Genomic DNA, 15,826 nt, shown 5'->3' on the forward strand with positions numbered 1-15,826 from the left:
CAAAGTTCTACAAAACTGAAAATCCAAATTGTAACTAGTTGCAGATGAATAAAACAGAACTTGCACTTCATTTTTATTTTTGAAATTTGGGATTAAGTATATTTATTATAATTATTCTTATAAATAATTTTTTTTCTGCAATTAAGCAAAAGACTCTTAAAAGGCTTCAAACCGTATTTCAAAAAAAGATGATAAAATTATTTGATATTAAGTAGGCAAAAACATTGGAAATACTAGTGGTGGTGGTGGGCAGTAGATGGCATTGGTGTAGATGATGCAGTTTGCTGTAGTTGGTGGATTGGAAATATTAGTGGTAGAGACGGAAAGTTGTGGAGTAGGTGCCCTCCCTCAATGAGTCTTTGGACTCCTTGGAGGTGTCATGTAATAATAATAATAATAAAAATTATCACTTCTCTTTTCTACACGATTAGTAAAAAAAAATAAATAAAACTGTGATCATTTCTAGATGATAAGCACAGGTATCATGTCATTGCTTTTTTTTGCATTGTTTTAATGTCCATCTCATAATAATGAGCAAGGTTTTCTGTAGACCATCAGTATATCTATACAGATGTTCTACAGAATTTTGTTTATGTAAGTTACTGTAAACTTAAAGATTTTGTTTCAAATTACCAGCTGGACAGACTAACAAGTGAATAAATATTATAAGTTAATGTTTGTGTGTTTCACAAGTTAAAAAGGCTTACTTAGTTGACTGTGGGTTTTTACCACTTTCAAGCAAAGCACCACGAATATAATGTAATGACAATGGATTCCCTTACTTCCTGACTGAGCAAAACGAGGTATTGCACATGCTGGAGCATGCATAAGTGAAAAGAACATGCCAACTAGTAAACAGCTGGATAGAGCTGTGTAAATGGGAGAGATGCAGGTATGTTGTGATATAAAGAGTTTTTTGAAACAGGTGAGAAAAGGTTCCACGAGTGGCAGCCTTTCAGAAAGAAAGATGTTTTGAAAGTTATTTAGCTGTTATGTTACAAAAGTAATTGGAATAGGAACTTGATAAATGAAGGTTCTCATACAGGAAGAGAAATGTTTATCGGATATTAAAGGTTCCATTAGTGCAGTGACGATTTAACTGCTTCAGAGAATAGATACAGCAAGTTGGTTTTCAAGTGTTTGATAACTTTTCCTTGGAAATCCTTTGTACAGGAAGAGGAAAAAAGTTGTTAATCTTGAAGAAGAAACATTATCATGTGATTTTTTTTCTCGAAGTCAGTAAAGAAGGAATGCTAGATGGTGTTCAAATTTGAAGATTTTATTGCCAAGTCTAAACTTTTCATTTACAGTTGGTTTCAAGATTTTTGTATGAGTAGAGTGGTTTTCAAGATAAGGAACTGTTTCCACTAAGGAGATAAAGAAACTGTTTCATTTCAAGTTTTATTGGAAGTGCAGCTGAGTCTAAAAGAAATGGATGTTCTTTTAAGCTGGAATATTATGGGCTCAGATAAGATGTGATTTAGTTAATTATTTTTTAAGATTTTAAGTTGTGGTTAAAGTTCAGAATATTTTAAATTAATTTCTTTTAATGGATTTTAGTATTATTAATTTTTTTTTTTTTTTTGTTTCTGTAAATAGAGGTGTGAAGAGTCGATTTACTTAATTATTGTTGAAATTAATAATAATTTTTGAGAATAAGTGAGAATTACAGTAAAATACATATATCTAGGATCTTACTTGCGTGTTTAGCAAAAGGCACTTCGATGATTAGGATTTAATGAATAATAAAAGTTAAAACTTTCTACAGTGCTGCAGTCAGCAGGATCTAATAGTTTAAAACTTTTTCAGTTCTATAAATAAGAATAAATAATACATAAAAAAAAAATGAATAACTGAATAGAACAAAAACACAAATCCTGAACTGTACCTTTGTTCAGAATGTGAAACATTAGTTTCTTATAACTAGTACAGAATGCTTACATCATTCAAACAAATATGCACATATGAAAGAAAACTGAAACCTATCACTTTCACCTTCTTGCATTTAGTGAAGTAATAGCAAACCCAAAGTTTGCACAGTGAAATGGGAATTTTTCCACACAGCACAAATGAAAGTATCGACGTCAGCTCACTGTATTTGTGCAACCTAATTTATGTTTGTAAATTAAGTGCAGTTTAATTTGTGTAGTTGACAAATATTAATAAAAGAATAATAAATATATTTCTTAACCAAATATGAGCAAAAAAGCATGTGAGCTCTGACTGTATAAATGAACACTAATAATTTATTACTGATTTGTCAATTTTTCAAAAATAATTTCATAACTGCTATATCTGCATCTAACATCCAAGAAAATGAGAAAAAATGTGAAAATAAAGATGATAATCAATATAAATTAATTATCATCTTTATTAACAGTCAACATGAAGGGAACAAATATATTACAAAAATTAAAGCAAAAAGCATGAAAAAAAATCAGAACTTGTCAGGAGAAGAAAAACGGTTAACATTTGGGGAGGTTGGAAATCCCCCATTTTTTCTTTGGCATTAAGGTGCAAATATGGCTGTGATAAATATATGACACTGTCAGCAATCAGTTTTTGAAAAATTGATATAAATCAATGAAATTTGCTCCCATATTTGATCAGGAAATATATTTATTCTTCTTTTATAAACTTTTGTCAACTGCTCAAATTAAATTAAATTGCACAAATACAGTAAGTTGCCAATAATCGTTATTTATGCACTATAAGAGGAAAACTTTCCATTTCATAGTGCAAACTTTAGTTTGCTGTTATTTCACCTAAATTTCATATTCCAAACAAAAGTATAGTTCAGGCTTCATTGTTTATTTGTTTAATGATATTGTGCATGAAATGATAATTAAATTCATGTGATGGCACCACTTTAGCAAATGCTTGTGCATCACATGAAAGTATCATTCTAGGGCCTCTAGTATGCAGAAAAATCTACTACCTGAAAACTGCTTCCCAAGCTATTCAGATGACCCAGAGCTTTTTTTTAAGAGTCTAATATTCAGCTCAAAATGGTCACTACCTACTCCCAGCTAGAAGCTAGGCCTGATTTCCAGTTTGAATAGAATTCTCAAAATTTACCAGTTATCACATTAAAAGCATTGTAACTAGTAAATTGTAGATATACATACAGTCGGGTCTCTTTTTATGCAGTAGATACGTTCCACAGAAAACCGCATATAAAAAATTGCACAAAAAAGATCTAACTTATTGAAAAATTAGGAATATGTTCCATAATTTTCTAAAACCGCATAAAAAATTCCATAAAAAAGTTTATAAAAATTCAGGAAAATAAGAACGCCTAAGTTTGTTTTAAAGCTTCATTCATTTAATTTTATTGAAAAGCAACTTTTTTTTTTTTTTACATTTTTTCATCAGAATTATCGTCGCTATTAGACAATATTCAGCAACGTTTGCAAACTGGTACGAAATCACTTTCATCACCAGAAGATATAGTCAGCGCATCAGATCTGTATGGTAAAGGCAATAAACAGAATTAGCTTCACCCTCGTTCTGTGCTGATTTTTTTCTTCTGACAACGTAATCAGTGATTAAACTTTGCGATGATGATTTTACTCATTTTTTATACAGCTCGTGATATCCAGACATACAGTTCTTCAACTCACGTTGGAATTTAAAGGCTCGTTCAGAATTTGTGTCATGAACAAGAAAATGATTTTCCAATTTATTTCACAGTTCAAGACCTTCTCGAATTATATTTGCAGTGAGGGGGGGGGGGGGCAGGTATTTCTTCCGCTTCATTATCGTTTTCTAGATCTTCGATGATATCTGAAGTTAATCGATATCCAATAATATCATCGTCACTTAAGGCATTATCCACAAGCAATTTGTCTATATCATTCTGGCTAAATGTATCAAAATCTTCTCCACCAATAAGAGACCTGAGAGAGAGAGAGTGTGTGTAAATATACACACACACACACACAGTAGAACTCGGTTATAATGATCATGGTTACAGCGAATTCACGTTTATAATGAATAATTTTGAAGGTATATTTGAATTACATTTGATTTAATGCATGTATTTCATGTTTATTACGAATTCGTTTCATGGGAATAACGAAATAAAAGCGAATAATACACGTTAGTCATTCCTTTACTGACATTTCGTATTTTCTGGATGTGGAAAAATGTCGGGAGTCAAATGGAAAATTTTATCGGTTTCCGAAAAAGTAGAAATTATACGGGAGGTGGAAAGTGGCCAATCAATTCTGACAGTAGCAAAGAAGTATGGTTTGTCCCCATCTACAATGTCAACAATTTGGAAGAATCGCGAGTTGACTCTAAAAGCGTTTGAAAACAATTTATCAAAGTGTAAAAAACTTAAAAAGTGTAATAAAAGTGACGTTCACGAGGCACTTCTTTCGTGGTTTAAAGTGCAAAGAACCGCTGGCTTACCTATTAGCGGACCAATTTTGAAAGTTCAAGCTGAAAAATTTGCTGTTCAACTTGGTTATAGCGATTTTAAATGCAACAATGGGTGGATTGATCGCTTTAAGAACAGAAACAATATTGTCTACGCAAAAGTAAGTGGCGAGGCATTGTCCATTGACAAAAACGTTGTTTCTGACTGGATCAAGAATGTATGGCCGGACATCAAACGAAGGTATGGATACAACATTTATAATGCAGAAGAAGCAGGGTTATTTTATAATTTAACGCCCGATAAAACTTTTCAATTTAAAAACGAAAAGTGCAATGGCGGAAAACTTATCAAAAATAGACTCACAGTTTTAGTTTGTGCAAACATGACCAGTAACAATAAAAGAAAGCTTCTTGTAATTGGAAAATCGGCAAAGCCTAGATGCTTTAAAAACATAATGAACCTTCCCGTTGATTATACAGCGAATAAGAAGGCCTGGATGACATCTTCAATTTTCAAAAATGAAATTCGCAAGTGGGATAAAAATCTTTGCAGTGAAAACCAGAAAATTTTGTTATCGATAGACAACTGTCCTGCCCATCCTGTAGTGGCTAATTTAACAAACATAAAACTTGTTTTTTTGCCACCGAATGTGACATCTGTCTTGCAACCACTTGATCAAGGCATAATTAGATGTTTTAAATCCCATTTTGGTCATCTGTTAGTCTTGGAACTGATAGAATGCAGAGAAAAATCCACAGAAAATGCTTATGTTTACGACTCGAAGATCAGTGTACTTCACGCAATACGTTTAATGAGTGATGCTTGGAATTTGGTGTCATCGTCTACAATACAAAACTGCTTTAAGAAAACCGGTCTTGCAGAATACGAGTGCGAATCTGAAGAAGATGAAGAGGATAACTTGCCGTTATCAGCGTGGTTAAAAGCGTGAAACTTGAACAATTTTGAAATGTGTGCAGAGATTGATAATTTCATAGACATTGATAGTGGCGTCGCAACTTCGGGTATACCGACAGATGCTGACATCTTAAAACAAATCTCTCATACACCAGAAGAAGATAATAGTAGTAGTGACTTCGAGGAAGAAAATAGCAATGATGAGAAAATCGTTACCTGGTGTGAAGCAGAAAGTGCTTTACGTATTTTAACAAGATTTATGGAATCGTGATCGATCTGTAAGTTCAGACGACACATTCAAGCATCTTAGTGGTATAAGGAACAATTTCAAATGTATGAAATATGCATCTTGCGCAAAGCAAAGCACGCTTGATGATTTTTTATGTAAAAATGTGAAGTTTTAAAAATAAATTTTTGTTCTTTATATGTATGTATAGACATATGTATTTATGTTACCCAATATACCTATGCTGAGAAAAATCTGAAAACATTTTTAATTCACTCAAATTATGACCTTCTTGGATATAACGAATAACAGTTATTACGAACAAATATATGCGGTCCCGTGGAATTCGTTATAACCGAGTTCTACTGTGTATATATATATACTCCTGAATATAGCCTCAACATAAAGATTGAAATGGTGAGTATAAAAATTTATTACTGTTAATAAATTTTTATTCTCTAAACAGTAGTTTAATCCATAAGAATCTTTTAAAGTGAGTTTATGAATTTGTATATGGTTGCAATTTTATATATATATATATATATATATATATATATATATAGAAATGGAGGAAAGAGTGCTGTAAAAGGAATTACAGATGATAAAGATGATATGAAAACTGGAGAAAAAAATATCCTTGAAGTAAGAAGTTTTTACTTCGAAAAACTGCTAAATGAAACTAGCAGTGTGGAGGTATAAACGTTTTATAGTGGTTACACTGCATAGTTCAGAAGGCCTGGACAGAAGGACGAATTCCAGCTGACTGGAGTAGAGCTCTCATAGTACCCATATATAAAAAGGGAAATAAAACTGATTGTGAGAATTACAGAGGTATTTCTCTACTGAGTGTTCCTGGTAAGATTTATGCCAGTATACTTGAGAAACGGTTGAGAAGGATTGTGGAAGAGAAGCTTGGTGAGGAACAAGCTGGATTCAGGCCAAATAGAGGCTGTCAGGATCAGATCTTCACTTTATGACAAATAGTTGAAAAGTCATGGGAATATAACAAAGATCTGTATTTAAGTTTTAGAGCTGCATATGACAAGGTGTCAACAGAGAAGCAATTCAAAATGCTACAGTTGCATGGTGTCAGTGGATCATTATATCAAGCAATACTTAGTCTTTATTTGAGTTGTAACAGCAGTTAGAATTGAAGGAAGTACAGGGGGATGGTTTAATGTTAAATCTGGTGTCAGACAAGGATGTACGTTATCACCTCTGTTATTCATTATCTATATCAGTGGTTCCCAACCCATGGGTCACAAAGGGTTTTCTGTGGGATCGCCGGGAAGTGGTGAGCTATGAAAATTTTAAAAAAGGGAAAACAAAAAATCATGTCATCTCATCCTGCACAGAGATTTGTTTGCGTACACGTGTAGCGATCTTTCGTTAGTCGGGTTAGCTTGTTGTGAGGTCCAGGTTCATGTGCAGTTCGGTGATTGGCTCTACAAAATGCGGGCTCGGCTTGTGATTGGTCGATTCTTAGTGATACATGCACGCTGAGTGCCTAGCATTGTTTCTTGCAGGCGGCAACGGTTTTTCTTCGCTACCAGTGAATTCTGTGAAATATAATAAATCGTATGTTGACACGAATCAAATGATCCCGCTTCCAGGAATCTGACGCCCAGCACATCGCGTTATTTCCCTTCTTTGGCCAGCTGAGCAGCCAGCCAAGAGCAAACAACCACGAGTCGAGCAGTGCTGTAAGGTCCAGACACCATAGTCATCACTGTAGCAGTGCCAACAGCTCCAGACTATGTAGCTAAACTCAATCAAAATATAATCTACAGATCAGGCTTTTCACTCGTCACCGTACAGTGACCCAATAACACTATTTAAAAAGGTACGCAAAATTATTTTTTAATTTTTTTTATGAATTACAACCACTTAATGTCCAGGTATGTAATTTTCACATTTATCAACCAAAAGCAGACATTTGAATTAGGTAATTGTAATTTCATGTAGTTGTTTTTTAACTAAAATAACTGCCCGTAATATTATGGATGTGGATTCAACAGTGTTAGATTTACAGTGTACGTTTGAAAATATTTTTTTGAAGTAAATGTTTCACGTAACTTCAATAAATAGTATTTCTTATAAATTCAATAAAATAAATGGTTTTTAGCCAGTTTTTTTGCTAATTAATTGGGATCTTAAGTGTGAAAGTTCAAATAAATGTTTTTGCTTTACCTTTACTTTTAATAATTATCTGAACTGTTTTGTTACATTATTTGTGCCTGATTTGTATTATACTTAAAATGTTTCAAATATATATTTTTATATTTTTAGAAATCCCTCCCCATGGAAAGAAAACATAAATATTCAGAAGATTTTTTGAAATATGGCTTTACTCACTTGACTTACAGACGAAGCATTTTGAACATTCTAAAAAGGATTTAGAGTTTTTTTGTCGGTATGAAACTAGTTGCAAATGTGAGACTTGATCAAACAGGAATCTTACATCAAGAACGGACAGCATTACTGCAAGCATCATATGAAGTAGCATTGGAAATTGCCAAGCAAAAAAAACCTCATACAATTGGAGAAACGCTTATAAAACTGCATGTTGAAGATGGTAAAGTTAATTCTTGGGTTTCCAGCAAAGCAAAGATACAACGAATATCTCTGTCTAATAGTACTATTCAAAGGCGTATAGCAGACATGTCCATGGACATTAAAGTGCAGATTTTGAATGAAATCAAAGTTTCACCATTGTTTTCTTTTCAAGTAGATGAGTCAAAGGACTCATGTTCTCATTTGCTTGTCTTCGTGAAATATATTCATTCAGAAGGCATCAAAGAAAAGTTACTATTTTGTAGTGTACTTGAAACTACTACAAAAGGAGAAGATATTATGGAGAAGATAACTTTTTTGTGACTGGAACACTAGAATGGAAAAACGTGTGTGGGGTTCATACGGATGGTGCACCAGTTATGCTAGGGTCTAAGTGTGATTTTCGGAAAAGAGTAAAAGAACTTGCTCCCCAAGCAAAGGGAATCCACTGCATGATTCACCGATATACTCTTGTCTGTAAGACTCTTCCAGCTCCCCTGCAAGAAGCACTTGATTTGGTGATCAAAATTGTAAATTACATCAAATCTGGAGCTCTTAACAGTCGTCTGTTTAAACAGCTGTGTAATGACATGAATGCTGAGCATGAGGTTCTTTTTTTTCTATACTGCTGTACGATGGTTATCAAAAGGAAATGTGATCAATCGTTTTTTCGAGTTGAAAGAAGAAATCAAGTTATTCCTAGAAGTGCAAGGGAAACATGAACTTACAGCCTATTTTAATGATGAAGCTTGGTTGAGAAGAATTGCTTACCTAGCAGACATATTAGACAAGCAAAATAGGCTTAACCTAAAACTCCAAAGAAAAGAAACCACTATTATTGAATTTCAAGGTAATCTCAGGGCATTTATATCTAAACTCCAGAACTGGCAAAGAAAAGTAAATCTAGGACACATTGCCATGTTTGAGAAACTGTGCAGCATGGTAGACGAATCTGAAGGTGAAATAAATGGCAATTTGAAAGAAGAGATTACTGGGCATCTCGATTCTCTTGAAAACGAACTCCAGCATTATTTCCCTGAGCTGACAGAAGAAGCAGCTGCGCTGGTACGAAATCCGTTCTCTGCTTCCCTTGATGTCACCAGCATCCCTGATGAAGTACAAGATGAATTCTTGGATCAGCAGAATGAACTTATTTGATGAAAAACTGCTGACTCAATTCTGGGGTGCTATGTATCAGTCATATCCAAATGTCACCATGCTTGCGTTTCAAGTTTTACTCCGCTTTGTTTCTACATATCTCTGTGAGAGTGGATTTTCAATGCTTCTTCAATTGAAAACCAAAACAAGAAACAGAATAAATGTTGAGAATGACATGAGGTTGGCATTAACGAAAACTCAACCATGAATTTTTAAGCTTGTTAATGAGTTACAATTTCAATCATCGTATTAAATATGTCATAAGTTAACATTATTTTGAATTATATTATACTGAAAAATCTATTTTTGATGTGTTTTCATTTACCCTATTAAAAACACTATTTTTAATGCATTGGGGTTGTGGGTCACTTTGCCTCTATAAAATGGGGTCGCGACTCGAAAAAGGTAGGGAACCGCTGATCTATATGGATTACATTATGAAGGAAAGCGGTATTAAACATGATATCAAAATTGGAGATGTTAATGTCAGCTCCTTGCTTTATGTGGATGATGTTATACTTATCAATAAATCTGCTACAAGTCTGCAAGATTCCCTGACTAAATTGAATAACTGTTGTGATAGATATGGTATGAAGGTCAGCAATAACAAGACAAAGATAATCAAAATAGGCAGAAGCATTGAAAATATCAGCTGCATTGTGAACGAAAAACTTATAGAACAAGTAAAACATTTCAACTACTTAGGCACGATTTTTAGTGAAGATGGTAAATTAAATATGGAAATAGATAACAGAATAAACAAAGCTTGTATGGTAGAAAGTCAACTGAATAAATTTATATGGAATAAGAGAGAAATTAATCAAAACACTAAATAAGTTGTATACAAGACAGTGTTCAAATCAATTTTAACTTATGGATATGAGAGCTGGACCAGAAGTAAAACACCTGACCAAAGACTATAGACTGCATATATAAGAGTCCTGAGAAAGATTAGGGGCGTGAACACATGGCATCAATGGCAATATCATATTAAAAAACGAGGATATTAGGAAAGAACTTGACATTGTCAGCATCCAGGAATGCATTAGCAGAGCTAATCTCAGGTGGTGTGGTCACTTAAATAGAATGGGGAAGGAAAGATTAGCCAAACAAGTGTTCTCTGCCAGGTTGGCAGGAAAAAGACCCAGAGGAGGACCAAGATATAGGTGGATTGATATGGTAAAAAGTGCCTTAGAAGATAGATATATAAATATAAGATCTGTCAATGTTGTAGCTTTGGCAGGTAACAGATTGGTTTGGCAGAAAATTGTAGGTAGGAAGTTAGTAATGATGTAAATTTTTCATGTAGTACTATCATATCCTGTACACCCCTTGAGGGTAAATGTCAGGAATTTGATGATGATATATATATATATATATATTCCCCTCTAATTTTATATATATATATATATATATAAGTGGCAGATCGTCTATAAGGCCTGCAGAGCTGCAGCCCCTCCAGAAAAGAAAGTTTATTTTTTATCACTGTTCTTAAATTTTTATATATTTATCTACTCGTTTGTAATATAATACCACTCAATGTATGTTATATAATTCATTTTGTAGCAATAATTGTATTTTGCAATAGTCAATGTGCCGTGTGGGCTAGGGTTAGTATCAGTACTGGCTGGTATACTCAACACTGGAGCTGCATTTAATGCAGACCGCACCAAATCGCTACCTAGTGGGGATAACGTAGTAGGAGTTATGCATGATTTACATGCAGTTTGGGCTGGTAGCATTGCAGCCCAAGATACATTGCTACTACATGCGCATAAACAACACAAATTAATGTTGTTGTCGTTATCGTGGTAAATATTGTGCATTTACTAGCATTTAATTTATATCTTTGTAGAAATGAATGAACAGAAGAATTCTGTTAAATATTTGCAAAATCTAAAATTTTCACACCTGGAAATGCAGGAAAAACTTGAAATTAAAGCTTTGGTTCATCTTATACCTGATTTAAACATTTTTCAGGCCTCAAAAAGTAGAGCAGAGTTATGTATGGAAATTTAACTCTGATATTTATAACAAGCATAACTGGCTAACAGGTTGTAGAGAAAAAAACGCTTTCTTTTGTTTTCCATTCCTTTTGTATGGAGGTGATTCATTATGGATAAAAACAGGAGTAACAGATTTAAAACATTTAAGCGAAAAAATTAAAAAACTTGAGAAATGTGCTGAACATTTAAAAAATGTGTGTAATCTTGGAATGTTAGGGACAGTTAACATTAAAACGAAATTAAGTGAAGCTTATAGGCAAGAAATAAATAAACATAATGAAAACGTGAAAAAGAATCATGATATTTTGTTTGAAATTATAGGTTGTATAGTGCGTTGTGTGGCTACAGCCCCACCAATACAAATTCTTATGAGCCGCCACTGATATATATATATAGAGTGATACTTCGGCTAACGAGTGACCCTGCTAACAAATTTTTCGGCTAATGAAGATTTTTTTCCGCTGTTTTTCGGACTCGGCTAACAAATATGGATTCAGCTAACGTTTTAGTGGATGCGCACGTTAACATAAAGCAGCAAACATGAATGGTCGGGCAATTCCACACGCTTATCTTTTCCATCTGTGTGTGTGACAAAGAAATGAGCTGACCACCAACCCTACTGAGTTGTTTAAGTTCGAGACAGCGAGAAGTGAGACGCCTCATACCAGTGTCAGTACATTGCACGCTCCATGTGGCTGTGAATGTAAGAGGTAAGTGTGATAGCATTTATTCTTTACTTGGCTAAATTCTACTATGGGAGATTAATTTATAGTTAGTAAATTCTATTCTTATCTAATTAAATAAATAATACACTATATGCCATATTTCTGTTATATTTTTCAGAAAAAAATTTTCTTGACAATGGGTCCAAAAAAAGTAAGCAACAAACCCAAGGGAAGCAGAAAGTTTCTCACAATTGAGCAAAAGAAAGAAATAATTTTAGCATATGAAAGAGGCCAGCTACTGAAGAAGAGGAGACTTACCTTGAATAAACTTGGAAAATTGGAAGAAGAATAGTAAAAACGTGTACATATTTTCAGTTTAATAAAGTGTATATAATAGTGTAAAGATCGTCAGTTTTTCATTCTACTTTCCATTCTCCTTCATCTAATTGGGTAGCTGTTCATCTCAGCTTTTGAGTTTTTGCCCTTTTATAGTGTGCTTTTTACTATTTTATAAAACTTATCTTTAAATAGTAGGCAGCATCCAGAACAAATTAAATGATTTTCTAGAGAAACCTACAGGAAATCATGTTTCAGCTAACGAATGTGATTTTCCAGAACGAATTATCTTCATTAGCCGAGGTATCACTGTATATATATGCATGTACATATATGTGCCATACAGACAAATCAACCCTGAGAACATATGCAATTTACAGACAAAAAATACTAGTGGTGGTGGTGGGCAGTGGATGGCATTAATGTAGGTGATGATGGTAGCAGAGGTTTGCTGTCATTGGTAAATTAAGTGGTAGAGACAGAGATTTGTAGGTACCCTCCCTCGATGAGTCTTTGAACTCCTTGCAGGCATCACGTAATTATCATCATCATGCTTGTCAAGGATTTAGGCCTAGGGTGGCCTGTTCCGGCCTTAGAAGTCATTGTTGAATCTCTTAAGAGGACGTAATAATATATATTCTGACAGTAGATTTCTATCAAATGCTCTCCTACATCTTCATGGATTTATCATCCACTGATGAAAACTCCAAGATAAGTCAGGATGTATCATGTAGTAACTATTAATACTTTCTAATGCAAAGCAATACAGTACATACACTGTATCATCTTCTTCTTTGGTCTATTCTGGACCTTTACAACCTACAAAGTATTCTTGGTTTCCATACCTTTAATTTTAGTAGGATAAGGTAATTAATCTTATGCTTATTCAAATATTCTGTCTGTAAATTGTGTTCTTCTGAACAGTTTTGTCTTTTTGTAGAAATGAAAAATCTTGAAACCTCTGTGTGAGACCAACTAACTCACCTTTAGAAGAAAATAACCTATAAAAGTTCTTTTCATCTAGATGAAATTCAAACCCAGGTCTTTCTAACCAAAGGGCATCATCATTACTAAATGAAACAAGGAGGCACTTATCTTATATTTCTCCTTAGGGAAAAATATAGAGTATAAAGCATATATTTCTCCTTAGAGACATAATTTACACATAATAGCAAATAATCTCAGGTAATTCATTATGAAGTCTAGTCTACTACAATTCAGCTGACTTCTCTACATCAAAATGAACTTCCTGATGCCCTTTGGTGGGGAAAAAGCTGTATTTGCATGTGCATGCATGGATGCACATATATATGAGTGGGAGGAGGTCTGGAAAGTTCTGATAAATACCTAGAACAAAAATGATATTAAAGCAACTGATATAACCACAAGAAAGAACATATGAGTATATAAGAATATAGGAACATAAGTTATCTTCATAACTCTGCTACTAGTATGTTCTTTCTTGCGATTATATCAGTTGCTTTAATGTCATTTTGTTCTAGGCATTTATCAGAACTTTCTAGACCCCCCCCCCCTCATATATAATCCTGTTGTAGGTGTGGATCTTTAGTGGGGGAGATGATTTTCATCACCTGAAGTGAGAAAAAATTCCATATTTGGTGTCTAGAGTGGAGTTTTCAGATTATTTCCAAACTGAATAAATAAATTTTAAAAAATCAGTAAAATAAATATAAATAATAACAGAAAATCTTTAACCCACCATTAGGTGTACACCTTTAATGTGGGAGTTGCATTAAAAAAAAATGAACGGCTGCAAAACCTATAGTACTGTAAATTTGCACCTTTTATGGGTGAGAGTCAAAAACAAAGTGAAATGCTGCAAATCAAATATAGCAGCACATCTGTGGCAAAGTAATACTTTTATGAGCTGTATTCACATATATGGGGGGGGGGGGGGTCTGGAAAGTTCTGATAAATATCTAGAACAAAAATGATATTAAAGCATATCCACAAGAAAGAATCACAATATAACCACAAGAAAGAACATACGTTGATATAAGAATATAAGTTATCTTTATAACTCTGCTACTAGTATGTTCTTTCTTGTGATTATATCAGTTGCTTTAATGTCATTTCGTTCTCCCCCCCCCATATATGTGAATACAGCTCATAAAAGTATTACTTTGCCACACATGATGCAGATGTGCTGCTATATTTGATTTGCTGCATTTCACTTTGTTTTTGGTTTAAAGTGACTTTCGCCCATAAAGGTGCAAATTTACAGTACTATAGTACTTTTAGGTTTTGCAACCATTCACTTTTTTTAATGCAACTCCCACACATTAAAGGTGTACACCTATGGTACATTAGTACCATGGGTGGCTAAAGATTTTCTATTATTATTTATTTTACTGATTTTTTAAAATTTATTTATTCAGTTTTGAAATAATATGAAAACTCCGCTCTAGACACCAAATATGGAACTTTTTCAAGCCACTTAAGGCCTCAATATAAGCAAGGGTGATGGTCTCACTTCAGGTGATGAAAATCATCTCCCCACTAAAGATCCACACTTACAACAGGATCTAAACCCACCAACTCTTGGTTGTAGAGCAGGTATCCTAACCACTCAGCCAAATCAGATTGACAGTAGTTGATAATATATTAAACAACACACTAATAATTTCTGCTACTATTTTAAATAAAATATTACTTACAAGTATAATTTAGAATTTCATTAAATCTAAATTAAGAACATGCATAAATACCAGTAACAATACATATGCTATAATAGTAACACAATAATTGACTCATACTTAAAGCCCTTATCATGATGTTCTGGGAGTATGCAGGTTGGAAGAAACAATTCAAAATAAGCCATTCCTTTACTCATGACCACATCATGAGGACACAATAATGGACGCCATTCATCTAACATTTCCTGGGTTGCACTAGCAGAAAAATATCTAAAAAGATTAAGGATATATATTAAGATTAATTTAAGCAAGCAATTTTAAATTATTTTAAATAGGTATTATGATAAATAGTTCATGTTTATTATAAGATATATTTAAAATTAAATACATAAGGTGTGGCTAAATAATAAGACAACAATCATAATAATGTTGCTAATAAAAGCAACATGAATAAAGATGGAAATGTACAGCAGTGGACAAGATACTGTAGTGAGTTATATGAAGAAAAACTAAATTTAGATGGAGTTGGGAAACTGATTGAAGATATCACCATCAGGTAATGAGTATGACATGGACATTTTAAAAAAGGTAGAAAAAGCAATAGGCCAGTTAAAACACAACAAGAGTCCTGGTAATGATAACATCACTGGAGAAATTATTAAATATGGTGGTGAAAGTATGGTTATAGAAATGCACAAACTATGTCATATGGTATGGATGGAAGGGAAAAGGCCAGAGGAATGGGTGAAATCGATATTAGTGACATTATATAAGAAAGGAAAGAAGCTAGAATGTAAAAATGATAGAACAATTGCTTTGACAAGTCACCTTAGTAAGGTGATGATTATGATACTGACAGAAAGATGGAGAACACAATTGGAAGCATACCTTGCAAATGAGCAAGCAGGATTTAGGAAAGAGAGAAG

At 33.5% G+C, this 15,826-nt stretch overlaps 1 protein-coding gene across 1 annotated transcript in view; it reads right to left on the minus strand.

Annotated features, from left to right (window-relative positions):
- LOC150097399 (proteasome activator complex subunit 4-like) overlaps positions 1 to 15,826 on the minus strand; it is a 646,748-nt gene that overhangs the window by 583,679 nt on the left and 47,243 nt on the right. Inside the window, exon 5 of the mRNA XM_090407543.1 lies at positions 15,021 to 15,170. Within this exon, the coding sequence (XP_090263669.1) occupies positions 15,021 to 15,170 (150 nt within the window). The remainder of the gene's footprint in view (positions 1 to 15,020; positions 15,171 to 15,826) is intronic.

This window comes from Typopeltis vanoorti, chromosome 17, assembly GCF_054136105.1.
Source record: "Typopeltis vanoorti isolate ZY-2024b chromosome 17, IOZ_Tvanoo_1.0, whole genome shotgun sequence".
Lineage (NCBI taxonomy): Eukaryota > Metazoa > Arthropoda > Arachnida > Uropygi > Thelyphonidae > Typopeltis > Typopeltis vanoorti.